The sequence below is a fragment of the Sciurus vulgaris genome (assembly GCF_902686455.1).
Source record: "Sciurus vulgaris genome assembly, chromosome: 7".
Classification (NCBI taxonomy): Eukaryota; Metazoa; Chordata; class Mammalia; order Rodentia; family Sciuridae; genus Sciurus; species Sciurus vulgaris.
This window is the reverse complement of record NC_136467.1, coordinates 2,058,989-2,085,458: the sequence shown is the minus strand read 5'-3', so window position 1 is coordinate 2,085,458 and position 26,470 is coordinate 2,058,989. Positions and strand designations below refer to the sequence as shown.

Genomic DNA, 26,470 nt, shown 5'->3' with positions numbered 1-26,470 from the left:
AGGAGTATTGATCTCTATAGCTCAGTTTTGCTACGTGAACTGTCTCATGAAGGAACATGTATCTGTGCCTTACTCTGGGAGATTATACTTTGGTGGAAATATTAGGCAGGATACTTGTTTGCGTAGTCTTGAAATTGTCCTACAAATCACACAAAAGTAAAGCTTTATTGTCTGAAGTCAAGTTTGAAGGGTTTTTTATACCAAGAAGAAGAAAACCACCAGCTTTGATGGCCATAGGGACAGTGAGCACAGCAGACACGTGGCTGCAGGACGCAGTTGGCTTTTCTTTCACAACTTGCCAATCATTCAGTTAAAACTGAGTTCCAGGAGGGCAGCTGGCCGTTGAACAGCCAGTGTCTGGGTGCCTTTCAACCCCTGTTGGCCCCACCATGCAGGGGCACAGCCACCACAGGGGATGGTCTGTGAGAAGGGGTGCCCTTCTAAGCAGTGGTTAGCAGGGAACTGGGGGCTGGCAGAGGACCTGAGCTGGGCCTTAGGGCAATGGCCCTTGAGTTCAGATGGGTCAAGTTATGCTGCTGTAATAAGCAATACCCACATTTCAGGGACTCACCATGACAGAAGTTATCTCTTGTAACCTGGACAATGCAAGACCCCCCTCTTCAACTCAGTGATTCTGGGGTAGCTGTCTGTGGGCTCTGGCTCAGCCCTCCCTGGCTGCCAAGTGTCCTGGCACCTCCACACGACCATGTCCTTTCTCATGGCCACTGCAGCAAGGGAGACAGGCTGATGCCATTTACATCAGAAGTGACATGCTGATTCTGCACCAGCTCACTGGTCACAAGTCACGTGGCCATGCCCACCTCACAGGGTGGAAGGTGAGATTTCTTGGGTTTAGCAGAGGAAGGTCTAAGCCAGTAAGCAATGCTGACGTCCAGCAGAGATGGTCAGCATTTTACCCAGTGGATGTGAGAGGGGGGGCTTTGGATACAGGGACAGGATGAGCAAAGCTGAGGAGGAGGGAAGTGGTGCCCCTGCAGAGGGGGAGCGCTACAGGGCTCAGAGTTCACGTGTGGAATCACAGGAAATTGAGCTAAAAACTACCTGGCGGAGTTGGCTTTGATGCTGGGGTTTCATTGGGGTGAACACACTGAAAGACAGTAGTGTTGGGGAAGGTTGGAAGGGTTTGTACAGGGAGAGAGTGCAGGAGAGGACACAATCAGAGCATCTCCTGATAGAGTTGCTGTGACCAGGAGGGCACGCACAATGGGAAGGGTCAAGGAGACAAGCCCCCAACCCAGGCATGCAGAGAGGAGTCAGCAGGTGTGTGACGTCCAGAGGGGGTTGGGTTTGGAGCAGGAAGCAGCTTGACAGGAACCTTTGTGATGGAAACAACTAGGATGCAGCCGGGAGAGTGGGGGTTGGTTTTGGGGATAGGATAGGTGGGCGCATGTTTCCTCCTACATTGAATATACAGTTAAAAATTTAACAATATCTAATGTGCCAAATTCACTATGGGCAACTTATTGCGATGAAAACAATTACATTGGAAGGGGCCCCTCCCTTCCAAAATAATCATAAAAACCCACAGCAAGGTATTTATTACGGCATTCTATGACTTAAAGCCCTCCAAAGACTTCAGAGCTTTGCTGCAATATTCTGAACAAATGCAAGTTCTAACATAGTGCCTGCTAATAATTGAACATAAAATATGCATAAAAGTTAAAAATTAATGATTTCTCCCCCATGCACATGTGTGAATGTCTCTGTGCTGCTTCCCTCATGTTGGAGTCCACCAAGAAAACTCAGGGCCGCCTAGTGGCCCCATTGCACACACTGGGAGGGAACATTTCTTTGTCAATGAACACTCAGCATATTCATGTTCCTTCCCTTAATTTGATCCTTGCAGCAGCTCAGAAAGGAGGGCAGTCAAGGTACAATGCCATCGTTGTTCATTGTCTCACTAGGAAACTGAGTCTCAGAGAGCTATAAGGACCTACTCATTGTCCTACAAATAGTGCCGGAGATGGACCTCAAACCTGGGAGCTGCCTCTTAAGCCAGTGCTCCTTTCCTCAAGCACCAGTGTGGAGTTGATTTCCCTGTGGGTGCAGTGACAGAGAGGAAAGCATCTCACCTAAGAGGAAGGAGGTGTGTGGTGTTGGAAACGTAATACAGTCTCGCAGTCAAACGGGATGGGAAAGTCTGTCTCAGCCAGATATTCTCAAATTGGACTGAACCCTGGACTCACTTAGGGACTCCTGAAATATCCAGACGCCTGAGACTGGTTCTCCATCTGAGGGTTGGGTTCAGGGGATATACGCGTAGGTTTACAGTCTTTGGAGGGCTGGGAAGTAGCTGAGGGGTAGAGCGCTTGATTGTCATGTGCAAGGCCCTGGGATCCATCCCCAGAAGTGCAAAACAAAACAAGACAAATTTTGGAAATATGAACACTGACTTGATATTTGATGATTTTAAGAAATTATTGCTTATCTTCAGGGTGAGAAAATGATACTAGGAAAAACCACGGTTTTAGAGTCCTTACCTTCTGAAGATACATCTCAACACTTACAGATGAAGTTATGTGAAGAATGATTCTTGCTTTAAAATAATCCAGGCAGGGAAGAGGAGAGCGACTACGTGGAGCAGGCTGGTGGTAACTGGTGAAGCCAGGGGAGGAGTGGGCCGGGAGGGGGCTCTCATGGTGGCAGGCCTTCCCACGATGGCACTGCACATTTCCATAATAAAAGTCGCTGAGAAAACTCCCCATAACATCCTGCCTATCACCGGTCACTGGCCACCGAGCTGACCCCAGCACCTGGTGAAGGCACCCGCTTCCCGGCCAGTTGTGTCCTTGGCAGCCCGCACTGCAACTCATCTCTGATGAGTGCTCACCTATCGGCAGTGGTGCCAAAAATCAGGAAATGGCCTTCCTGGAATTGGGCGTTGAGAGCTTGGTGAAGTGAGGTGAGCCCGCTGCCAGTCACTGTCCTGTCCTCAAATTTCTCAGCTCGGGCTGCCCAGCCCACGCCCAGAGACACACACCTGGGTCTTTGATCCTCTCGGATGCTTTTCTTTTCCAAGTGACTTCTAATGTTTCCCTTTTGACCGAATCGACCCTCCAGTTGAACTGCTGTGTGCTCAGATGTGGACTGACTTCCATTCATCACGCCCGGTGTTTGGAAGCACAGTTCGTTGAGGACTCCAGTGTTTCTTACATTCCAGAAGATTCCCAGCCATTACAGCTCAGTGAGGATGCTTCCCTGCCCTCCCTGCAGTTCTTCTGAAATTGGATTTTTAAAAAAATGTCAGTTAAAAAAAAAACAGAATGAAGCAAAAACTATTACCCTAGGTAAATGCATGATTACACAAATGGTATGCCTCTACTTCATGTACGAAACAATGTCAGTTAGTAAATTTTGTCATTCCTAGAATTTCCAATTGGTTCTTTAAAAGAAATTTTATTTTTGGCCAGTTATCTTATAATTTCTTATCACTTTCCACGGATATTCTTTCATGTATTTACGTAAGGTTCTAAACGACTTTCTTTCAAAGCTCTTTTCAGAGCTGGAGTGAATTCCTCCTCCATGTTGACTTGGATGGTCTGTTACACATTGGCCTTCTCGGCCTGTCTTTGTGCTCCCCTTCTCTCTGGCCAACAAGGTTGTCACCAGGAGCAGTCCTGCTGTCATGGTTGGAGGAATCAAATGTACTTGCTGGATGACATAGCATGGCTCCTGGTCAGAAGGCTGCGTCAGGATTTTCTCTTCTCTTACCACAACTTCTTGTGAGTCATACCTGCAGGCTACAGTGGGCAGTAGTTTCTCTTTTTTCTTTAAAGATTATCAGGCCCCCACTCCCCACCCCCAAGAAGCCCAGCTCCTATAGGACATGCCAGCTTTGGCCCCAGACTCCAGCAGGCCTTCACTGTCAGCCCTTCCTCACCACTGTGCATGTCTGTCCAAACACTCTTCAGGCATATGGGCTGCTGCAGGCATCCTACAATTTCACATCTCTCTCTCTCTCTGAATTCAGGGTGCTTGACCACTGAGCTACATCCCAAATCCTTTTTATCTTTAAATTTTGGGACAGGGTCTTGCTAAGTTGCTGAGGCTGGCCTTGAACTTGCAATTCTCCTGTCTCAGCCTCCTCAGTTGCTGGCATCCCAGGGGTGCATCGCTACATCCTGCTTGCTTTTTCCCTCTCCGTCGTCCGTCTACCATTGGTATGCTCAGAGCAGGCACGTGTGTGGAAAGGGAGCCTCGGAGCATCGTCTGAAGGCCTAGGCCACGTTTTCACTTCTCACAGAATTGCTGCAAATGTCAAGAGCCCTTCTAAAAATGTTCAGGTTGCACAATATTTTCAAAAGCAAGCAAAATGCTGTAATTTGGTATTTTTTATTTCCAGAGGCGCTGGCAGATAAAGAAGAAATTTCACATGGGGAAAGTTCTTGGATAGTTCACTTTCTGGGAATCAAGAACAAGGCTTTTCTCAATAGTCCTTTCGTTTCTCTTATTTTCACTGGGGGTAAATCATTTTCAAATCGTACTTTCCTTCCATTTGGTGTGTGTTTCTTAGTTAAATAAAATTTAATAGATGCTTGTATTCTAAAATGCTAGCTCCTTGCAAAATTACACATATTCTATATACTGGCATATATTAAATATTATACAAAAGTGCATATACACATTTTTTTTTTTCTATAGGAGAGGCCCTGAGGCACAGAAGTCATGGCCGACAGATCTGAACTGCTAGTTCTTCTTGGCTGTATTGGTTCCTAATCTTTTCCCTAGTCCTCTCTGTTTTACAGAGCTGAGGCACATCCCAGCTGGTTCCTTTTTTTTCCCCTTTTTTTCTTTTATTTTAATTAAAAATCATAAATTTACATAGGGCAATGATGTTTGATTCATTCCGTTATTTTTTCCCTTCCCCCCTCCCACCCCTCTTTTCCCTCTATACAGTCCTTCCTTCCTCCATTCTTACCACCCTCCTTATCCAGCTGGTTCCTTAACAGCTGGTTTCCATCATGTCTCCTGCACTCCTTTCACCTTTGCTCCATGGCTGGCAGGTGGGTGGTGGAGTCACATTAAGGTTGTCCAGGTGATTAAAACCTCTGTTAGGGACTAGGCAAGCACACTTCTCTCTTCTCTAGCCATTGTCTGGGACTGTACCTTTGTCATTAGGAGAAAGGGTGAAGGCGAGATGGAAACCTTCAAATTCTCCACTTCATGGAATCTGCAGTCCAGTAGTCTACAGCAACTGCATGGGAGAGCAGCTATGGGAGCTGGGTGTTAGGGCCCCTGCAGGATGCACCTTGCACGGGTCGAAGAGAATTCACCAAGCATCCGCTACATGCACGCACAGTGCTCAGTGCTGGGAAGTGGGAGTGAAATCAAGTCAAGACAGGTGCGTAACATCCGTGGCCTAGAATCAGTGAAAGAAAAAAAAAAGGCGCTTTCAAATGTTTAAGTCGGAATCAAGTTCAGGGTAGGAGGTAAGATCAAAGTGCCCCTTATGAGAGATCAGGAGATCAGGGAACTCTGGGGAGGTGGCTTCAAGAGAAGCAATAGTTTCGCTGGTAAGTTTTCTAAGTGGGAAACCTGGTGGGAGAGAGGGTTGTTTTGCCAGGGGAAAGCACATCCAGAGGAGCAGCAACCTCTGTGAAGAAGGATCTGGAGGCCGACTGCAGGAGACAGAGAAGGCTCACTGCCACATTGCACCTGAATCTGATACAAGTGACAATCAGGATCTATGCAACCCACATTTTAACTTAGGCTGTCACATAATATTGCATAAAAACAATTCAAAGTAATTCTCTAGCACATTAAAAGGTAAGTGACCAACTGACCAACTTTTTTACAAGGTGTAATTTCCCTTTTAATACCTCCCATGAAAGAGGAGTTTACTTCCTTTCAGAAATTAACTTACGTATTTAAGATTGAGCTTTTTAAATTTTTCCGCGGTATCATCTTAGGTCACAGAGTGCCACTGAACACATTTAACCACAGATGTATTTCTGGGTTGGTAAGATTAATTTTTGTTTTAAACAAGTAAGATTAAATCCCTATTTTAAAAAGCCATTTATATCATTACTCTCTGTAAAAACTTGCTTCTTAGACATTGTCAAGTAACCTAAAATCTGACTAAATATCAGAAACATGAGACTATAATGAAGAAAGTAGAGCTGAACGATATACCTCTACATCTATCAAGTAAACTAGGACATACTTAATGGAAACAGTCTTCTAGAATTATTTTCCTCTTTTTGTCAAAAAAACTCATTTCACAGTCCTGACCTTCTAGCCATGGGCTAGGCAAAGGAGAGCTTGGTTATTTAACTTTCTAGGTTAATTAATTAGCTTAACTTTCTTGTGCATAGCCTACTCCACCCAGGCTACAAAGTCCATCATATCTTTTTTCTTCATTTTCTGGGAAAGATCATCCTCTGACTTGATACATTTATTAAGAGGGCTTATAAGATGATTTATGCAATTATGAAACTGAAACATGTATAAATTTGATTAACTTACTGAGATTAGTGTCTAGAAAATTACAGTGAACGATTGGTCACCAAATATTGCTGGTATATTTGCATCATTTGTTTTCCTTAGATGTTTTAATCCTTTTCTTGGTGCCTATGCAAACTGAGGCAGGAAAAGGTTTATTACAGTTGGTTGATGTTAGAACCTGTCTTCATAATACTCTCTATTTTTTTTTTTAAAGCATTTCAAAACCTGGCTATTTTAAAACATCATTCCTTACTTATTCTCATGTATTTGTTCCCATGACATCAGTGCTGACAGGTTCTTACTTTTTTAATAGTGTACTTAAAAATAATTTAATACTTTAAAAAGGAAAAACCAAGAGTCAAAAAGAATTGAAACTTAAATTTTAAAAACTGACTTACAGATTGTAAAACTACTTTTCAACCTCATGCAGTACAAGTTTGTTTAGTGCCACTCAAGTCTTTCATTCTCTTTTTTTCCTCAGGGGATGTTAATAATAAATCCCTCACGCTTTCATTTACATATCCTCTTTCTTGAATGTCATTTTAATACAACTCTTAAATATATCGAACTCAGCAGTGCAGGGAGAGTAGAAGGTGGATACTGCATCTTTCCATTTTTATATGTATAAAGATTAACCTATGGTTCGGAATATTGTCTTGGGGTCTTGAACAACGACAACTAGCGGGAGGCTGTGCCAACTTGAAACGGTCACGGCCTACCTGTCCTAGCAGAGTCTTTGAGGTGCAGGAATCACGGACAGTCTGTGGCTTTCTCGTGGCTTTTAGACCTTTGTCAGTGAACTCATGCTGGTTGGAGCCCACTACGAATCGTGGCTCACTCATTTGCATACCTCGCATACATAGCACGAATGGAGATCTTTAATAAATCAGCAAAAACGACTCCCAATGGCGCCGACGCGGAGCCTGCTGCGTCCCTGCGAGGCATGGGCACTCGCCGCCTTACCCACACACATACGTGCTTACTCTCGGACCACAAAAGCCTGGGGCGGCCAGCCTACTCGCCCTCCAGCTAGGCTGCGTTTGCTCCACCGCGCGGCACCGTGGACACCGTGCTCTATCTGCTGGTTTGGCGACGCGGCCCCTCCTCGCCGCCCGTCCGGGCCCGGGAGCGAGGCTCGGCGGCCGAGGAGCGGCCGGGCCCGGCGCACCGAGAGCCGCGCGGGCCGAGGGCGCCCTTCCCGGCGGCCTCCGGGTCGCACCCCTCGGAGCGGCGGGGCTGGAGGCGCCGGGGCAGCCGCGCGGTCGGGCGGCCAGACAAAGCCGCCGCGCGGGACCCGCTTCCTCGCGCGGAGGGTCCTGGGCGGGGAGGGCGCCTCCGCGTCCGAGAGGCAGAGTGGCACCGACGGGCGCTCCGCCGCGCGGCCCCTCCCGCCGGCCGGGCCCCAGGTGAGCGCCCTCGCCACGGCGCGGCCAGCTCGCTGCCCTCCGGGCGGCCGCAGGACACCTGTCCGGGCTCGCCGAGCCCGCGCGCGGCGTCCCCGGCGTCGGGCTCCCGCGCGCCCCGCCCGCCGCCGCCCCGCGGACGCCCCCCGCACGCGGCCCGGCTCCCCCGGCTCCCCGGGCTCCCGCGAGGGCCGGCCGAGCGCCGGGCGACCCGCAGCCGCCCCGGGGGCGGCGCCCGACCTGCCGCAGCGCGCGCCCCGGCGCTGCCGCGCGGCCTGCAGCCCCGAGCGGCGCGGCCCCGAGGGCGGCGGGCGCGCGGCCGGGGCGGGGGCGCGCACGGCGGGCGCGCACGGCGGCGGCGGGCGGGGCGGCCGCGGCGCACCGGCCGGGCTGAGGCGCGGGCTGAGGCGGCGCGGGCCGGACGCGGGCCGGACGCGGGCCGGCCGGGAGGAGGGCGCGGCGCAGAGCGGCCTGGCTGCCGGCCGCGGGCCCGGCGCAGCGCGGCCCACCATGTCGGCGGGCGGCCGCGACGAGGAGCGGCGGAAGCTGGCCGACATCATCCACCACTGGAACGCCAACCGGCTGGACCTGTTCGAGATCAGCCAGCCGACCGAGGTGGGCGCCGCGCCGGGCCGGGCGGGAGGGTCCCCGCCGCCGCCCCGCGCCCGCCGCTCGGCCCGCGCGCCCCGGCCGGGCGGGGTCCCGCGCGCGGCCGCCGCAGGCCGCCCACCTGTGCCCCCGGCCGCCCCCGCCGCGCTGGGCCCCGGGCCCCCGGCCGCCCACCTGTGCCCCCGGCCTGCCCCGGCTCCCCGGCCGCTCGCGCCGCCGACCCCACCTGGCCGCGCACCCGCGTCCCGGGGTCGCGCCTCGCCGCCACGCTCTGCCTCAGGCCTCCCCTGGAGGCTCGCCTGTGGGCTGGACCCCACTCGGCGGCCCTCCTGCGCCTCAGGCCTCCCCCCGACCTGCCCCCCGCCACTCGCTTATGCCCCCGCGACCCCACCTGGCCACCCCAGGGTGCTCCAGGCCTTCCCCTGGCGCCCCTCCTGTGTCCCGGGACCTCACCTGGCCGCCCCACTGGCTGCACACCTGCGGCCCCAGGGACCTCACCTGGCCACACAGCTGTGTCCCCTGGTCGCTCACCTGTGTCCTGGGGAGCCCCACCTGGCCACTCTGTGCTCTCTGGCTGCTCACCTGTTTCCCCCACTTGGTCACCCACCTGTGTCCCCTGGTCCCTCTCACCGGCGCTCCTGGGTCCCTATCTAGCTGACCCCTGTGCCCCAGGTCACTCACATGTGCCCTGGAGCCCACCTGACCGCTCCCCTGTGCCCCAGGTCGCCCTGCCGTGCTTGGTGGGCTGCTCTGTGGGTCTCGTGTTCCCAGGGGATGCCGACCGGACTGGACATTTGGACCTGGCTGCAGCCTGTTTTTCTGATGGCGTCTTCCGAGTGTGGGGACATGGATCACGGTCTCCCGGAGAGCACGTGACGGGCTGTGGCTTGCCTTGGGGGTCTGGAGAGCGAGATGCCCACCCCGGCGAGAGATGGTCGTCCGGAATTGTACCCGACCCCTCTGGCTGGGCACCTAGGCTCCCGCCGTGGGGCAGGGCGCAGGAGGGTGGCAGCCAGCCCGGACTCCCAGGCAGGAGGAAGTCACCCTTGGTCTGGTGCAGTGGCAGTTGTTTATAACAAAGGTGCAGAAAGACTTGTGCCCGGTTTTGCAAAAAAAAATGTCTGAGGCCCAGTCCGTCAGCACAGGAGATGCGGGGAGATCAGGAGGAGGCTGGGAGGACCCTCCAGACCCTCCCTGTGCCAGCACAGGGCCAGGATGTATGTCCTTGAGTGTTAGCTGTGCACACTTCCAGGGTTCGTGTCTGTTCAGGACATTATACTAATAGCATCTGCTCTTGGTTTGTTGTAGGTGATTTAAAGCTAACAATATTTATTTGCCAGATCTCAGGCACCAAAACACCCTTGGTAGATTTGAACATTCCCGTGAAATTCAATCTCTTTATCATTAAATCTCAGCTTGTATTGTTGAGAAGATTTCGACTCTGTTTTGGGGTTCTTGATCTGCCTGTGGTGGAAGGCTGCTCTTCTGTGTCGGTCTTGCCTCTGAGCACACTGGACAGGGTTAGAGCCACTCAGTCCTCAGCTGAAGGCTGATATGAGTCGTCAGGTTCAGTTGCCGTTTGAACACTGATGTTGAGCTACACCTGATTCACAACTCATCTTCCGTGATGGTTTTATGAGTTAGTTCCAGTAAGCAATTCACTATGTATTGAAGTGTTCGTTCGTAGACTTCCTAGCACATCTTTCACCGTAATTTAGGTTCAGGATTATGTTTTTCAGAATAATGAGTTCATTTTTTTTTTAATGGTAGGATAAGAAATTTGGATGTAAAATATTGTCTTGGTATATAATCATTTTGTGTTTTTGCTTTAATTATTTTTAATTGAGAGATTTCTTAAGTTTAGTTGGGAAAAAGAAATCTTTCTTTTCACTTTAGTATTAGAGGATTCAACTTATTCTTTGGTCTTTTAAATTCAGTTGACATTTTTAAAAAATCCCAAGCCAGAAATGTAGTTAATTGATTTAATTAAATTCTAATTTTAAGTATTGATTGGAATCTTTTTCTCATTTTCCTAGAGATATGAGTTGTTTTTAAAGTAAAATTGACTTGTCATGTGGAAATCCGCTTTTTTCAGTTACTCTGCAGGTGAAAAGTTGCTACATATTCAGAGCAAAACTTGAAGGATTTAAAAAAAAACACTGTGTATTTCATACTAGTGTTTTCTCCCCTCGTAAATCTGAACCTTTCTGGTTTTAGGAGAGATTCTTCAGAATTATATTTCAAAGCCTCATGTAATGAATTGTTTTTAACAACTGTCCGTGTTCCTGGGCCCAGTGGCCATGCATGTAATCCCACTGGCTCAGGAGGCTGAGGCAAGAGAATCACAAGTTCAAAACCCACCTCAGCAATTTAGCAAGGCTCTCAGCAACTTTGTGAGACCCTGTCTCAAACTAAAAGATTAAAAGGACTGGGGATGTGGCTCACTGGTAGAGTGCCCCTGAGTTCGGTCCCCAGTACCAAAAAAATTTTTTAAAAGTCTGTTGTTTTTTCTGAGCACTGTAGCACTGTTATTGTGTATGGCTACTCACACTTCCTATTTTCTTTTGTGGAGAACCTTTGCATGCTATTCTGTTTGTTCTTGTCTTGGAAGTTAAACTTTACATTTAACATACTGTATCTTTATTTGTGGCGCAGATAAACAATAATGCTCTAAACTAGTATTTTTAAGGACAGTGTTTTCAATCTGCCTTATCAGAGTGTATATGAACTATTTTTACCATCTAATGATTAGTTTTACTGCATTTGGCCATTACAAATTGAATGTCTTAGTTTTCTTCAAGAACATAAATGATACATCAGTCCTTACTGGATGTTCAGCAACTGTTGAGCAATTCTGCAGAGATTCACTTGTAGAGATAAGATTTAAGCCTTGTATTTATTTTGTTGGGTAATTTTTTTATGAATGTGAGTGAGAGCATGAGTTTTTTGTTGTTGTTTGCTTCTTTTGGTACAGTGATCAGTGTCTTATCAAATTTTCTAACAGCTTTAATTATTGTGATTGGTGATTTCAGGCAGCTTTGATAATCACTGGTAATTCTGCGGTTTCTATGTTTAGGAAGCTAATAAACTTGGTTCTTTGGATTACATTTACTTTTTAAGAAAATCAAGATATTTTAAAATCATTGTGGTTAAACTTGCTTTTCCCTGACATTCACGTTTGTGTAAAAAGAGGGCTTTCAGAAATGGGTGTCAGCGTCTGTTGGTTTGTGGAATGAGGGTTGATGGTCTGGACTTGATGTGAACATTTCATCACCAGGGGATTGGTGGTGAGCTGAATCAATGTTGTGAGTACTGTGGAAACTTACAGTTCATAAAAGCTCCTTAAAGCTTTAGTCCTCTCCTCTCCTTATTTTTAATGTTAAGACTTTGCTTCTTTACGGAGTCCCGTGCTTTCTATGGCAGAGTGTTTTCCTGCTTTCCTCCCTGCCTCCTCGGAAGAGGGTTTTTCTGGTCAACCTAAGGTCCTCCTGTGGGTTTAACTTATCATGGTTGTCCAGATAACTGTTGGCTTGTCTCCCTCCCTCATTACCTGAAGGCAGACACTTCAGAGTTTTGTTCTTGAAAAATTTTTCTGTCATGTCACATGGTAGGGCCTCAATAATCATTTTGTAGAATATTGACTATGACTTCCTTTGTGTGTATTCCTGACAAAACATGGGACATTTACTTTTAAAAAATTTAGTGAAAATTTTCTGTTTGGCTAATAAAGATTTATGTTTTTGTATCTTATTTTTCATTTTCTATAAAGGTTACACCTAAATGCAAAAACCTGTGCTAGGTAATTGACCATTTAACGTCGTGAGATATTTTTTATATTCATTTATTGTTTATTGAGTTCATTGCCTTCTTTTTGCCCTGATAGAAAAAATAATTCAGAATTTACGTGAATGTTAACATGCACTTTATCATAGAATGGTGTGCTTCATTTACTACCTTGATTCATCTTGAGAGGAAATGTGGTGATTCATATTTAAGTCAAAGATGCACATAAAAAATAACTTTGGTTTGTCAGCAGAGGTGGAACAGGGAATGTTCAGGTGAGGAAGTGGTTGCATAACTTAGTGAAGCTATGTCTGTATTCCAGACTGATACTTCTAACTATGCTTTATCACGCAACTTAACTGTTTTGATGATGGCAGTTGTATTTTTAAACTTTGGCGCTGCCGAAAGTCCCTTTTTATGGTGGCTAATGTATGATGAGGTAGGTGGTTGCCCTTGATGGGTTTTTAGTATTCATAGGCATTTCTGTTTTTTTTTTTTTTTTTTTTTTTTTTTTAAGTAAATTGAACCTCAGTAATGGGTTATAACCCTTTAAAATCTTTACTTCCTGTAATCACTGGCTAAGTTTTATGTTTGTGAGAGTCTGAGGTACAGCTCCTGTCTAACATTTTTTAGAGACCTGTAAGTCGAAACTATACCTAGATCAGTTTCAATTTGCTATCCTCCTGCCAATGAAAAATTATTTTATGCAATTTGTTGACCTAATGGAATGTAAATGTAGCTATAAACTTTTATAGACTTTCTATTTTGTGTAAATAACTAGCAGTAGCAGCACATCAGGAGTAGTAGAAGTGGTCCTTCATATTGAAAAAACATAGGCACAGTATCAGGCTATGGTACTAAATTGGTGGGAAGCTTAAGAAGAAAATATTCATAGTTATGTCATTAGGAATTTAATTGAGCAATTGTATATGTAAAGCATCATTACTAGGCAGTGGCTCTTCTGGTGGTATAGGCTACTTTGTGTATAAACAGTGTTGCCAGACTTGAACTTTGATGTAATGTCAGAAAATGCTAATGAGTAGCAATTATTTTGATATATACCTGTTTTTCTTTACTATAAATAAAATGGATATGCAAGTAGCCCTTGTTGAACATAAAACTAATTTGACTCATTAATTGAAACTCATGTCCACCTTAGGTAGACTGCTGTTTCTGTTAGTTTCCTTGCTGATGGTATGTACAATGTGCTTGTTCACCCTGGAGATGCCAGGGACAGGGACCAAGGGTATTCTGATCACATTTATACTGCGAGTCAGATGCTGTGCAGTGTGCCACATCCCAAAGATCCTAACACTAACATGCCAGCAAGGCCTGAAAGCTCAGTGATGGGCTCCCAGCCAGGGTCCTCACCTATAGACATTGTAGCAGGTGTGTACATCTTGTCAAATTTGGACCTTTTTTTTTTTTTTTTTTTTAAATGATGCTGGAGATTGAACCCAGGCCTCACACATTATATTTTTATGTTCTTTGAGATAGAATCTCTCCAAGTCACCCAGTCTAGTTAAAAGCCTGGGATTCTTACGCCTCAGCCTTCCTAGTCACTGGGGTTACAGGTGTGTGCCACCACATCTATCTTCCATCTTTTTTCATGAGCAGATCTTTCTTAACATTTCTAGCATAGGTTGACCACCCCAATCTGAAATTCTGAAATCCTCCAAAAAATTTTGAACACCAACAAGGTGCCACAAATGGAATATTCCGCATCTGACTTCATGTGAAGGTTGCAGTCAAAACATAGGCACAATAAAAGTATTATATAAAGTTACCTGCAGGCTGTATGTAAAAAGCTTCCATGAAGCAATTGAAGCTCATGAGAAGATTCAGGTCCCTTCCCCAAGAGGTCTATAACATGCAGATGTTACAAAGACTGGAGAAGTATGAAATCCACAGCCCTTTTGGTCCCAGGTGTTTTGGAGTTCACAGCTGGGTTTGAACAGGCTTCAAGGTGAAAGGGGACATGTCTGCCTATTTCATGTTGTCTGGTTAGGCATTAATTACTCTGCCATATTGGAAACCTAAAAACTTGCTCATTTTGATACATGTAGTTAATCAAACCACTTTATAATTTTAGGACTGAGCCTGCTTGATGAAGTGAAAATAAGCATTAGAAAGGTGGCTCATACATGAAACAGGGGAGTTTTTCCAGTGTCAGATATTCCAAAAGTCTCAGAATATGAAGTCTCATATTCTGCCTACAAGTTTATAAGTGCATTTCAGGAATGAAAACATTTAGAGGAACTGAAATTGAGTGGTTTACTGTGGCTGAAAAATAGCCAAAATTTCTGTACTTTTGCTTGTGTGAAATATAACATTAAAGAATATTGTAGGAATTATTGAAAATAAGTGCATTTTCGTTGTACTTGACCACGTTGGAGTGCTCTGTGACTGTTAGTACACCAGGAGAGCAGTGTGAACTGAGGTCATCTCCACTGGCTCCAGGTGCGAAGAGTGTTGGAACCGTCTTTCCTGTGCTTTCGAGCTGCCTGAAGTTTACTTGGCCCAACTGACCTAGGTAGAGGGATTGGCCATTTTCACAGAATATTCAGCTGGTTTCTGTTTTTTTGAAGCTGACTTCCTTTCTGGTAGGGCGGAATCAGGCTGTAGGACGAGTTCCTGTTGAGTCTAGCTGCCAGCGTCCAGTAGAAACACTGCCTCGCCTCCTGAAACTCTGCTGGGAGTGTCTGGCTGTCAGACCAGGAGGACTGGACTGCTCCTTCCTCATTGTTGTTTGGGTGTTTGGTTGGTTAGAAGGGTCCAGGTGGCTTCTTTCAGTCAGAATCAGCTCAGGGTAGTGTTCCGTGTTCCGTTGTGTCCTGCTGAAGGGAAGTCAGGGAGGCTTGCCTCTGCCGCTTTGAGTGGTGCCCCCGAGAGCGTGCCTGCCTTCACCTGGCTCGGGCTGCTTCCTGTGGGGGACCTCCTGTCCAGTTTCCTGATTTCCTTAGAACCAGTGAGAACTGTCTGGTTGTGTTGTGTGCTGCCATTGGCAGCTTTGTCCTGAGACTTGCAATTGCTGGTCCCACCCCTTGCCATCGGGAGCTGTGTTCCGTAGGAAGAGGACAGGAGCGGCAGCCTGTTTAAGAATGCTCCAACTTTTAAATTCCATAGCCTCTTACAGGCGTCACAGACGGAGTCATGGGTTGGGAGGCCATCTTTCAAAGAGCAATAGATGTTGCTGTTGTCTGGATGATGTTGAGTGCTATGCATATGTTCCACTCAGGCCATGGGAGCGTCTGTTCTCCACCATACTGTGTGAAGTTGCACAAGAGCTTTTGGTGAGTCCTTAGGTCTTGTCATTGTAGCTTTTTACCTTAATTATGTTGTTGACAAAAACTTGAAGTTATTATTTTTAAGGGTCTCTGATAAAAAGAATCAGTCATAATAAGGTTTCCAGTTTGAATTTAAATATTTTCTAACTAATCCTCCCTTAGAAGATTCTTCTCAAGAGTTTGTTCTGCTACACCAAAGCCAAGCCATCTGCCTTGTGCTTTGAAAGGGTGTTTTGCCTGTGTGTGGTCTCCTCCGTCCCACCTTGATCATTCGGAAACACTGGTGGGCTGTCATACAGGTCCTGGACCATCGGCGGGTTTCCTCAGTGCTGTGTAGTTCCCGTTCGTGGGCACCATGCCGAGCTCATCAGGAAGCTCTCAAGCACAGGGCTGCGCTGAAGCTCAGCAGCGCTGGTTAAGTTTTCAGACACTTCATGATTGGCAGCCTGGTCACTGGCAGTGCTCAGAGGGACAAGCTTGCTCTGTTCATTTTTGAGGAAATGTCTGCAGGACATCAAGCCTGGGCAACCATAGTTTGTCAGTCATTCTCTCAAGAAAAATGGTGTTCCGTGAAGGGCGCCTCATTTATTTCCCAGTGGAGACGTCCCAGGCACTGGCTTGCAGAAGTGGGAGGCTTCCGTATGTCCTTGGGCACGCAGACCACTGAATGCATGTGCTCTAGTCAAAGTTCAATAAAATCCATCTTTTTTTCCTGATTTATCAGAGACATTCTTAAGTGAAAGTAGCTTTTTCTGAAGTTTGAACGGTGCAGAGCAGTGGAGAGCACGTTAGTGCTCTGTCTCTGCCACCCTGATGCAGCTGCCTTGCCAGCGCCGTCTAGGTGTTAGGAAGAGAATGGCCTTCTTCCTCAAAATGACCTGCAAGGAAACCCCTGCAGTTTGTGACCTGCTGTCTAGTATGCTTAGTGGTTGCTTTTAAAAACATGGTTTGAATGATTTTTAAAAATGCAACTCTTCTAAAGTAATGTAAATCTCTATTCATAACAAGTAGGGCTGTAACATACACGGATATGCCATATTTAAAATGTGAACATGGAATTTACGATTAGGGAAGATAGATTTCACATTCTATGCATTCTGTGTTTGTTTTCTTTCTTTTATTTATTTATTTATTTTTTTTGGAAAGCTAAATATATCTTTATTTTACACTCAGTGCAATGTGGAACATGCAGAAAAATAGTCTGCACCACATCTAGTATCTATGTCCTCTGGTTTTCATTTGGTACATCACTGAAAACCTGGCAAAATCATTAAGCTTTAAAAAAACAAAAAAGACCCCTATAGGAAATGAACTAACAGTTTAGTCCAAATGACAGATTATTCCTCTTAACTAGTTAAACTGGCATCTCCTGACAGAGGAATGAATGAAACGTAAAACTGAGAGTGATGTTCATTAACAAGGAAGAGTAAGATTTTGCTTTCAAGTATAAAATTTAGCCCTGAATGGCAGAGCACTGAACATGAATGTTAACAGTCACCAAGAGTTCAAGGCGAGGAAAAGCAAGGGCACTATGGAATTGCACTTCTTTCTGTAAAATTCAGTCCCAGGATCTGTATGAGCAAGGAAGGGTCCAACACACCATAGAGGTGGCGATATTGCTCCAAGGGCCCTGTTCTTGAAGCTGCTCCAGTGTGCCTCTCCCTGCAATGTCCTTCTGGGAGCTCTGCTCTCTACTGCCTTCATTTTAACCTGGTCCTCTGGATGCATGGTAGTTACCTGGGATACTGGGTTGTAATCTTCACAGTTCCAAGAATATTGGCTGAACTCAAGGCGAACACCTCATATAAAATACAGATGTTCTTGTGGCATGAAGGCCATCCTGTAGGCTGCACGTTATATATACTGGCTCCTATGGGAGACAAAGCTTCTGTCTCCTTTGGCAAGAGAACAACATCCACAATGCTGCTCTGGCTAGCTCTTTTTCATGTGCGCCCTCATATGTGCAGCAATTGAGCCAGCTATCTCTGCATTCTTTTTGTTTTGTCCAAAATAATCTAGAAACCCACCATCTGGTCCAATCAAGTACATTATTATCATATGATCCACTATGTAGTCCTCATCTTCATCTTTGGGGCCGGGGCTATAATATACTCTATATGCTCTCGTCACTTGATCAATCTCTTCTTTTGTGCCAGTCAAACCAACCAGTTTGGGAGAAAATTCTTTCACATAATTTGCTATGGCTTCTTTTGTGTCCCTCTCTGGGTCAATGGTGATAAAAAGTGGAGTTAAGTTTGGCAGAGACGGAATACTATCTATTTCATCCACAACATGAATCATTTTTTCTAGTTCTTCTGGACAGATATCAGGGCAATGAGTGAAACCAAAATAAATCAATACCCACTGACCCAGGTAATCCTTGTCAGTTTTGGGTTCTCCTTCATGAGTTGTGAGGGAAAATGGTCCCCCAAGTAAAGGCTTTCCAATGCTTCGCTCCGTTCCTTCTCCAGCTTCTCTGTCTTTTCTTTCTTGAAGTACTTCATTCCAGCCAATAAAGCTCCTCCAGTAGCAAATGTGAACGCTAAAGACTTCCAGGAAGCAGGCTACCCGGGTTTGGAGGGGCGCGTGGGATCTCTGCGGTCCTTCGGCTCCGGACCTGACGACCCAGGGGATGGCGGTACAGTGGTACTGAAGGGCCGGCTTCCCGAGCTGCAGCCAGAGAGCCTGGAGGCCAGCCGCACCGCCTCCCGCCGCGCAGCACTGCCTCCACAAGCCTCTCGCAGTCCTCTCCTCCAGGACCCAGCGCTCGATTCCGCGAGGAAGGAGACGCCAAAGTTGACCACCCCGGGGCCACGTAACCGGGCCCAATCCTAATGCCAGAGCCGCCATGAGCTTTCGATACCGCCTCTTTCTTTTTAAATACTTAATTTTTAGTTAGTGAGAACATGCAAACACTTAGTTTTTGTTATTCGAGATTGCTGGCTGGCTGCAACCTAGCTGAAGCCTGGAGGTCAAGTTGATTGTGCGCTCTCGGCTGAGCACGTGAGGAGCCACGCCCTCTGGAGGTTTTCTAGTTCTCCTGCGGCTTTTCCAACAGTGATGGCTCCAGCATTCCAGCTAGTGGGACTGCGATGGCCTTATTGCTCAAGTGGGCTCACAGGCGGCCCTTGCCTGCCCTCTCAGCCCTCCCTCTTCTCCCAAGCACAGAATCAGAGTTACACCAACATTGACCAAATGAGAATCTTTTTTCCTGCTTTTATTGTGCTTTCCCATGGATTAGGTCTTGAGAGACATTCGGACATGTTTATGTTCTAAAACCCAGTACACACATTTGGAATTCTGATACTTCAAAATAGTGTATGGGTTTATATTTAAGGTCAACAGCACTTTGGATTAACTCATTTCTACTCAGAGGCGACTTGTTTTGTAACTGGTGTTCTGTGTTGTGGAATTGTAGCTGGTGTGAGTTCATTTTGAACATTTTTGTATGGCCATTTCACTTATAGATAGTGTTTCTGAGTTATTTTGGTGGCATGCTGCTTTTAACTAGTGGTGGAACATGCTTATTAATAAACATATTGCTTTGATTTATCAGGATAATAAAATACAGGAAAGGAATCTTGATTGCTCAGTATATGGATTTGTAAAGATTCCTTTGCAGATCAGTTAAGCTGCTGCTTTTTCAAGAGAAGGTGCCTGCCAGGAGTACCATGGACAGTGGTTTTACTGCATTTCATGTTTAGGGCCTCCAAGGTTTAAAATGTGGTTTTAATTCAAGTTTGGCAAAGGTGACCTTGTTAAGTTCATGGTACAGCTAACATGATTTTTATGCCAAACTTGCTGATTTTAGTTTATAAACAATTATTTTTAATTACCTTCATGAAATAGTTATTTTGGGGACTATTAAGTGTGAAATGAAGATTAGTGAATCAGAAAGAAAATTAAAGATCTTTATGGTGTCATTTTGTAGCTCATTTTTAAAGTATTTCTTGAAAGTGTGGTTGGCCTTGAAGGAGTTAGTGGATTTCCTTTGCTGTGTAGTAAGGTCATTTATTTAAACGTGTTTTTTCTGTTATTAGAAATGTACATAGTTTAGAAGGTGTAGAAAGTACTGACACATACACAGGTAACAAATTACCCCTGTTCCGCTATCTGAAGAAGTTCTGGGCTTTTTTTTGCCTGATTTTATGCTATTTTGAGGGTATAAAATGTTAGGTGTATGTTGTACCTAGTTAATTGTTTGCATTTTTTAGCCAGGACTGAATTCGTGATTCTCGACCAGCCATGCATCTGTCAGGTAGTGGTATTTAGAACCACCTCAGTTATTCTGGCAGCAACTCCAGAACTTCAGTTTGAGGAGTGCGTGCTATCTGACTGAGGCCAACATCAGTGTACCGTGGCACTGCCTCCTCCAGGCCTGTGGTTGCCCCTTGAGTGGGCACTTTTGCTGCTCTTGTGTTTGGATGAATCTTAGGCATAGAGAGTTTAACCAGCTTGTTCCAGGGTATGTAGCTCATAAGTCATGCAGCAAGATTTGAACCCAGATTGTCGGACTGTAGAACCTTCTGTTAACCACTGTATGTACAAAATTCCAAAATTTAAGGTCACTGTAAGCAAAGCAGTGTTTGGAAGTTTTATAGGAAGTTAATTTATAAATAGAATACTTTAGAACTTGATTTTCAGGAAAAAGCACAGGTATGATGTAATGGAAGCTATCTTGTGTTTATTTAGCTGGCGTGCTTGCGTGCATCTGGATGCACATCGGATGTATGTATATACGTGTATGTGATTTCCACTGTGTTTTCTGAGCCCTACTATGATCTCATTTCCAGCTGGACCATTCTGTGCTTTGCAGCCAGGTCTGTGATCCTTGTTTTATTTCCAAACTCAGGCTGTGGTGCTACCTCTTACTGTGCATAGCAACCAGAAGTGTGAGTCTGGGCTGGGGAGATAGCTCACTCAGTAGAGTGCTTGCCTTGCATGTACAAGGCCCTGGGTTCGATTCCCAGCACCGCAAAACAAAAAAAAAAAAAAAAAAAAAAAGAAGTGTGAGCCTGAGGGAAGACAGGAAGCAGTTGTGGTAGCCTCACGGTGGCTTTCATGTGCCTTAGGAAAGAAAGGAAGGGTCAGACCTGTGAGCTCTGTGAGTCCTGTGAGCTCGGCCTGTGCCCCCTTCTCTCCTGTATTTTTGATCAGTGATGCCCTCCTTGGTGGTCATCTCTGCCTTGCCTGGTTGAGGCCTAAAAGTAAAGAGCAAACACAACTTGTTTGTGTTATGACTGTTGCAGACAGTCTGATTCTTCTTTCTCCTAAGGCTCAGTTAACTTCCTGAATTTTTATTTATGAATTATCAGTTTTTCCCCAAGTAACATTTGAATTTTTGTAGAATTTTTAAGAGACTACTAAAATTTTTTGATTATTATTAACAGTCCATATAATCAATTGAGCAAATATGTGCCATTTCCAAACAAGAAGGAATGAATTTCAGACATAGGAGCAAGTTTGGGAATAGCCTTCTGCACCTTTGTAGACCCTACACTCACTTCTCTGGTGATAAACCTGGTTTTTCTTTGTATAGGAAATAGTAAAACATAGCAACCTGGAGGAAACTTCTCTGGGGGAGGTTAAGTGCACTCATCCCCGTTAACTCCAGGGGATCTGTTCCAAGGCTCCCATGGATGTCTGAAACCAAGGGCAGTACTGTACCCTAAGCATGCCATGTATATTCACGTATATGCACTCCTGTGATGAACTTTAATTTATAAATTAGACCCAGAATGACAGTAACAGCTGACCCTAAAATGACAGTTATGCAACGCATGGGCTAGAGTTAGTACTTTGGCCCTTTTGACCTCAGATGCAGGTTATTCAGATATCAGTACAGCAATGCCATACCAGTCCTTCCGGCAACCAGGACAGCCGAGAAGGGGGTAGCGTGGGTGGTGTGGGTTTCCTGCAGGAGGGCTGGTTGTGTGAGGTCTTTCAGGACCCCTGAAGTGCCCGTTAGCACCGTGGGGTCACTGCTCCTTGAGCATCTGTGTGCATGCATCAGCTGCAGCACTGCACTGAGTCGCCAGTTTTCTTTGTCCTGTTGCTGGAAACACCCTTCTGATGCTGTTGCTTTAAGAGCATTCTCGCCAGCACCTCTGTTTGAGATCCAGTTGCCCTGAGACTTTGCTGCCTTCCTCATTCCTTCTTCCTTTCCCACCTCCATTCATCCATCTTGGGCTTTTCTGTTCTCTTAAGAGGCTTTCAGCTTCTGTCTTGTTTTGGGAACTACCTTTGCTGTCTTGTGACTGCCGCATTGTGTACCGCATCATTCAGTCAACAAACCTTCCTACTCCAGCCTTTCCCATTTGCTCCTGACTCATGTGACCCCTTCTCAGTATGGCCCTGCCTCATGACTTAGTCTGCTGTGCTTGAACGCTTTGGTATTCTGATTGCCAAAGCCAGTAGTCCCTTGAGGGCACAGAGGCTTTATTTTAATGGATGACCCTTGTCTTTCTAGAGGCCGTTGGAGGATTCCCTTTTCCCTTCTCTTGGTGGTGTGCTGCAATCCTGGGTTGGTGCTTCTACCCATTCTTTCAGTAAAAAAGGCCATGGTTGACTGTGGGACCATTGTCCTGAGATCAGGGAGGCAGGCTGGCTCTGACCTTGGCTGACAGTATTCCTACTTGACATTCGTTGGGTATTTAAACTTGCTTTGCACTCTCAGGTGGTGGGACACTCTGCCAGGACGTTGGTGGGGCCTGACTCCTGCTGGCTGGCTTCGGCACTGCCTCTTCTTTCTCCCCCTCACCTGGGTTTCGACACTGGGTTCCATTCCACTTTGTCCGTGTATTCTTGCTGTCATCACAGAGTCTGGGCCAAGCAATCCAGGTGATGATTTGCCCTTCTGTACCAAAATCCAAGGATGGTGTTGAGCTCTAGCCTGGCAGGCAGTTGGGAATATTCCTTGGGAAATGCTGCCTCCGTCACGTGTAGCCACAGCCCAAGTCCCCCTGGGGAGCTTTTGTCATCCGCCACCTTCGAGTGACTTTCTGCCCCTCCTGAGAGTAGCTAAGGAACAGTGTGGGCTCTTCTGGAGGGTTGTACCTGTTGTTCTGAAAAGGAGGCTGGAGGCAAGTTTTGTGACAGGTGATATGGAGCCTGTGTTCACGGAGGTGCACGGAGATCAAGACCATGGCTTTTTATGGATTCTATGGATTTGAAAGCCTCCTTTCCTTCCGGCTCTAGTTTTCCAGAAATAGCCACTGTGAGGAAGTTTTAGAATTTGTCTTCCCCAGTCTTATTCTGAACCCTCAAATGAATACAGTGTGTATTTGGATTTTATTTTTCAATTGAATCAGAGGTTCTATACTTTTCTGCAACATGTTTTATATTGAAGAAATCATCCCACAAGTCAGAAAATGTATGGATGGACATGTAGTTTGCACCTCTTCGTAACTGCCCCATATTGCGTCCCGTACCATTCCCTAACTGTGGAGGAGCATCCCAGCATCCGCAGAACACAGCGTGGGGCGGGGAGGAGGCTGCTGCGAGCGTCCTGTGTGTTCCAGGCAGCACACCTTAGGAGTGGAGTTTGGATCTGAGGGTGGACGACTCCCACACTGGTTCCTAAGAGGCAGGTCCACCTTCTACCCTGTGCCTGGCGGGTTTGTGGCTGTCCCCGCCCTGATGTCAAGGCTCACCCGGGGCCTTCTCCTTGTCGGCCGAGAGCTCTTCCTCAGTGTCCTTGCCGTCCACGTTGCCTTTCTCTCAGGAGAGTCTTTTATTCTTACCAACTTGTGAAATTAAAAAAAAAAAAAAAAAAAAAAAAAAATAAGACATGCTGACATCTTGTGTTTGCAAATGCTTTTTCCTAGTTAGTTGTTTTGGTTCTCTGACTTTGTGGTATGTATGTCATTAAGGACCTTTTTCTATTGGTTTGTTTGTTTTCCTTATTTTTAGGGTTCTTGAATTAGAACTAGAAAGACCAGTACAACAGTTATGTTTTGCAATTCTGCATGTCCTAGCTGCAGTTAGAGCTGATGGCTTGTGTCATTTTGCCCTTTTACATTTGGTGAATGCCATATTCATTAGAGCTTGGGTGGTCTTTTCTTCTTCAACTGGCTCAGATCTATTAAATTTGCCAGTGAACTGTGAGCATCATTGGAGCCTTGGCTATAGACAGGTGTTTCTGAGATCTTTAAATGTTGGCTAGTTGAGATGCTTTGGTTTAAAAAAAAAGTCTCTGATTTTTTCAGTACAACTACAAAATACTAAGTTAGTTTTACCGTAGTGTTTTTTTTTTTTTTTTTTTTTTTCATTTCTGCACTGAGAAGTTTCTCAAAATGAACTACAGGGATGTGCTTTTGTGCATCTACACATACATACACTCTCTCTCTTTTTCTCAGACGTATTCAAGTCCTCCCAGAACCAGAGCATGAGCTTTTAAAAGTTTGTAAATAAGCCATGAGCTCTGTAGAGGTTGGCATCATTGATTGCAAATGTAGCTGTGCACCTCTTTATGACAGGAATGCGATTCAGAAGTGCCTGGTAGGCAGCTCTGTGGCGTGAACATCAGATGGTGTACTTAGCACCGTGAACGTGGGTGGTGAAGTCGGCTGCGTGCCTAGCCCGTTTAAGGAGCATAGCCTGTTGCCCCTAGGGCCATGGTGAACAGAGCAGGGCTCGGGTTGAAGCTCAGTGGCAGAGTGGTGGCCTAGCAAGCACTAGGCCTGGGTTCCACTCCCAGCACCACAGACACACAACAACAACAACAACAACAAAGGGTGGGGGAGGAAAGACTCTAAAGTAGCAGTGAAAACACAGTGTAGTAATACATGAGCCCGGAGCAGTTCATCCTCACCCCTGTCTTGTGTAATGACCATGACTGCAGGGCTCTACTTTTCTCTGCCTGGCAGCACAGTAGGTCTGTTTGCCGCAGCATCACAGATGTGGGGAGTGCGAAAACCACACCCTTACCCAGGTCGTGACACCCTAGGAGGGGAAACCTCCAGCTCTACCACCACCACCAGATGAGGTCCAGCTGCATGGCTCAGGGCGGCTGCTGAGATGTCAGAAGACTTGAAACTGCTAATTCACTTTTGGCTTATTATAGTGACATAGATCATATTCTGACTATTTTCAGTTTGTTTCCACAAATATAGTAAATAAACAATTTAATAGATGGACAAAGGATATTTAATATTAAAAAGAAAAAAACAAAACAAATACCCAAGCGTTTTGTTTTCTTGGTACCTGGGGAACCTGGCTGGAGACTGAAGCCTGATCCGTGGCATTGCAGGGAGTTGTGGGTGCTGAAGTCAGGATGAAGACTCGAGACTGTACAAACAAGATTTTGCCAGATGAGTCTGCATTGTTGAGACAGTCATTGTTGCTTTTCCAGTTTGATTGCTTGATGTGAACCTGTCACCTATAAAAGAGAAAATCAGCTTGCACTCTGCTGTCAGTTTCAATGGTCTAATCTGAGAGGTGAAAGCTACATTTCAGAACATCTTCATTTGCCTTTTTGTACCAGGTAGGTCAGCCCTCAACTTGACTGAACTCTGTGCTCTGTGCTGCCGGTGCTCTCCAGCCTTCCTATTGGGCACCTGCGTGGCCCTCACAAGCACCTCAGGACTGCCGTCTTGTCCTGTGCCACGTGGGGGAGTGCCTGGGGTCTGCTCCGTGTCCACTCTCCAGACTTCCTCCTGTTCTGAGAAGTGCAGGGTGTTGCAGACTCACAGTTCTCAGCCTACCACTGCTCTGAACGCCAGTCCCACCCGTCTCTCTGCTGCCTGGACGGCTCTTGGTGCATCCAAGGGATGCAGCGTTAAGGGTGTCCCCACCAGCCACTCTGCTCTTCCTCCAGCCCTCCTCCCTGCTGTCCCAGGGTGCATGCTGACCATCTGGTGTTTATTCTTGATTCCTTCCTTTGTCTAATCGATCAGAAAACTGCCTGCTCTACCTCCACAGTGTTTTATTATTTAACCATTTCTAAACATTCTACTTTTTTTTTTGACGAACCTTTATTTATTTATACATGGTGCTGAGAATCAAACCCAGTGCCTCACACATGCTAGACGAGTGCTCTACCACTGAGCCAATCCCCAGCCCCTAAACATTCTACTTCTGACCGTCATCCAAGCTGTCCCCATCTCTCATGTCGTCTGTTCAAGTAAACTCTTGCCTTGTATTGTGCTGTCTGTCACGTCCTGGTGTCTGTCTATTTCTGTTGTCGACCTTTGCCCCAGATCTGTTTCCTGTCCTGAGGTACAGTCTCAAGATAGATCATGTCATTTTTCTACGTAAGCCCTGGGACGGCTTCTGTATCACTCAGAGAATACCTTGTCCTGTCAGCTCCAGCGAGGGACCTCCCCGGGGTCACACGTCTTCTGCTCTCTCTGCGCTTACCACAGTGGTCTCCTTTCATCTCAGACAGGCTGGCTAGGCTTGTGCCCTGGCTGAGAATGCTCCTTCCACACAGTCAGGCATTGCTCAGTGTCCTTTCCATAGGCCTTTTTGGCTACCATGTGTGAAAGGGTATCTTCCCTCTTAGCAGCCTCTCAGGGCTTCTGTGTATCTCCACTGTCCACACGTGTGTCTCTGATGGACTTTGAGTGCCACCGGAGCAGAGACTCGTTATTTTTCTTTTCCCAGTGCCTAGAGATAGAGAGGGTGATAATGACAGTGATGATTTAACTGAAATGAAAGTTTTCTTGAGAATCTCTATCTCTTTATTGAAATGATCTTTTGCTTCCTGCAGTTGCTCTTTCAGTTTATTGGTATCATTCATTGCCTGCATTTGCTCTCTTATCTCATCCTTTGCTTCGCGAATCATCTTAATCATGTATAATCTGACGTCCTTTTCTGACATTTCTTCTAACATACTGTCATTGGATTCTATTAATATAGAATCTAGATTTGTTTGGATCATTTTCTTCCCTTGTTTTTTCATGTTGTTCATGTATCTTCTCC

General features: G+C 46.2%; 1 protein-coding gene and 1 pseudogene across 19 annotated transcripts in view; one reads left to right on the top strand and one right to left on the bottom strand.

Moving 5' to 3' along the window:
* Nucleotides 1-8,249: 8,249 nt before the first annotated feature.
* Nucleotides 8,250-26,470, top strand: part of AFDN (afadin, adherens junction formation factor) — a 135,687-nt gene continuing 117,466 nt past the window's right edge. For 7 of the 18 annotated variants that reach the window (XM_079146183.1, XM_079146180.1, XM_079146181.1 and 4 more), the window contains exon 1: nucleotides 15,087-15,553. In XM_079146183.1, the coding sequence (XP_079002309.1) occupies nucleotides 15,362-15,553 (192 nt within the window). In that variant the 5' untranslated portion in view covers nucleotides 15,087-15,361. Of the gene's footprint in view, nucleotides 8,484-13,736; nucleotides 15,554-26,470 lie in introns of those variants that run through there. The other 11 variants (XM_079146179.1, XM_079146172.1, XM_079146178.1 and 8 more) reach the window with 5 other exon arrangements.
* LOC306666883 (protein SCO1 homolog, mitochondrial-like) lies at nucleotides 16,692-25,657 on the bottom strand (annotated as a pseudogene). The gene is made up of 3 exons: nucleotides 25,630-25,657; nucleotides 25,120-25,208; nucleotides 16,692-18,378 (listed from the first exon to the last, which is right to left on the bottom strand). The product of its transcript is annotated as a protein SCO1 homolog, mitochondrial-like (transcript).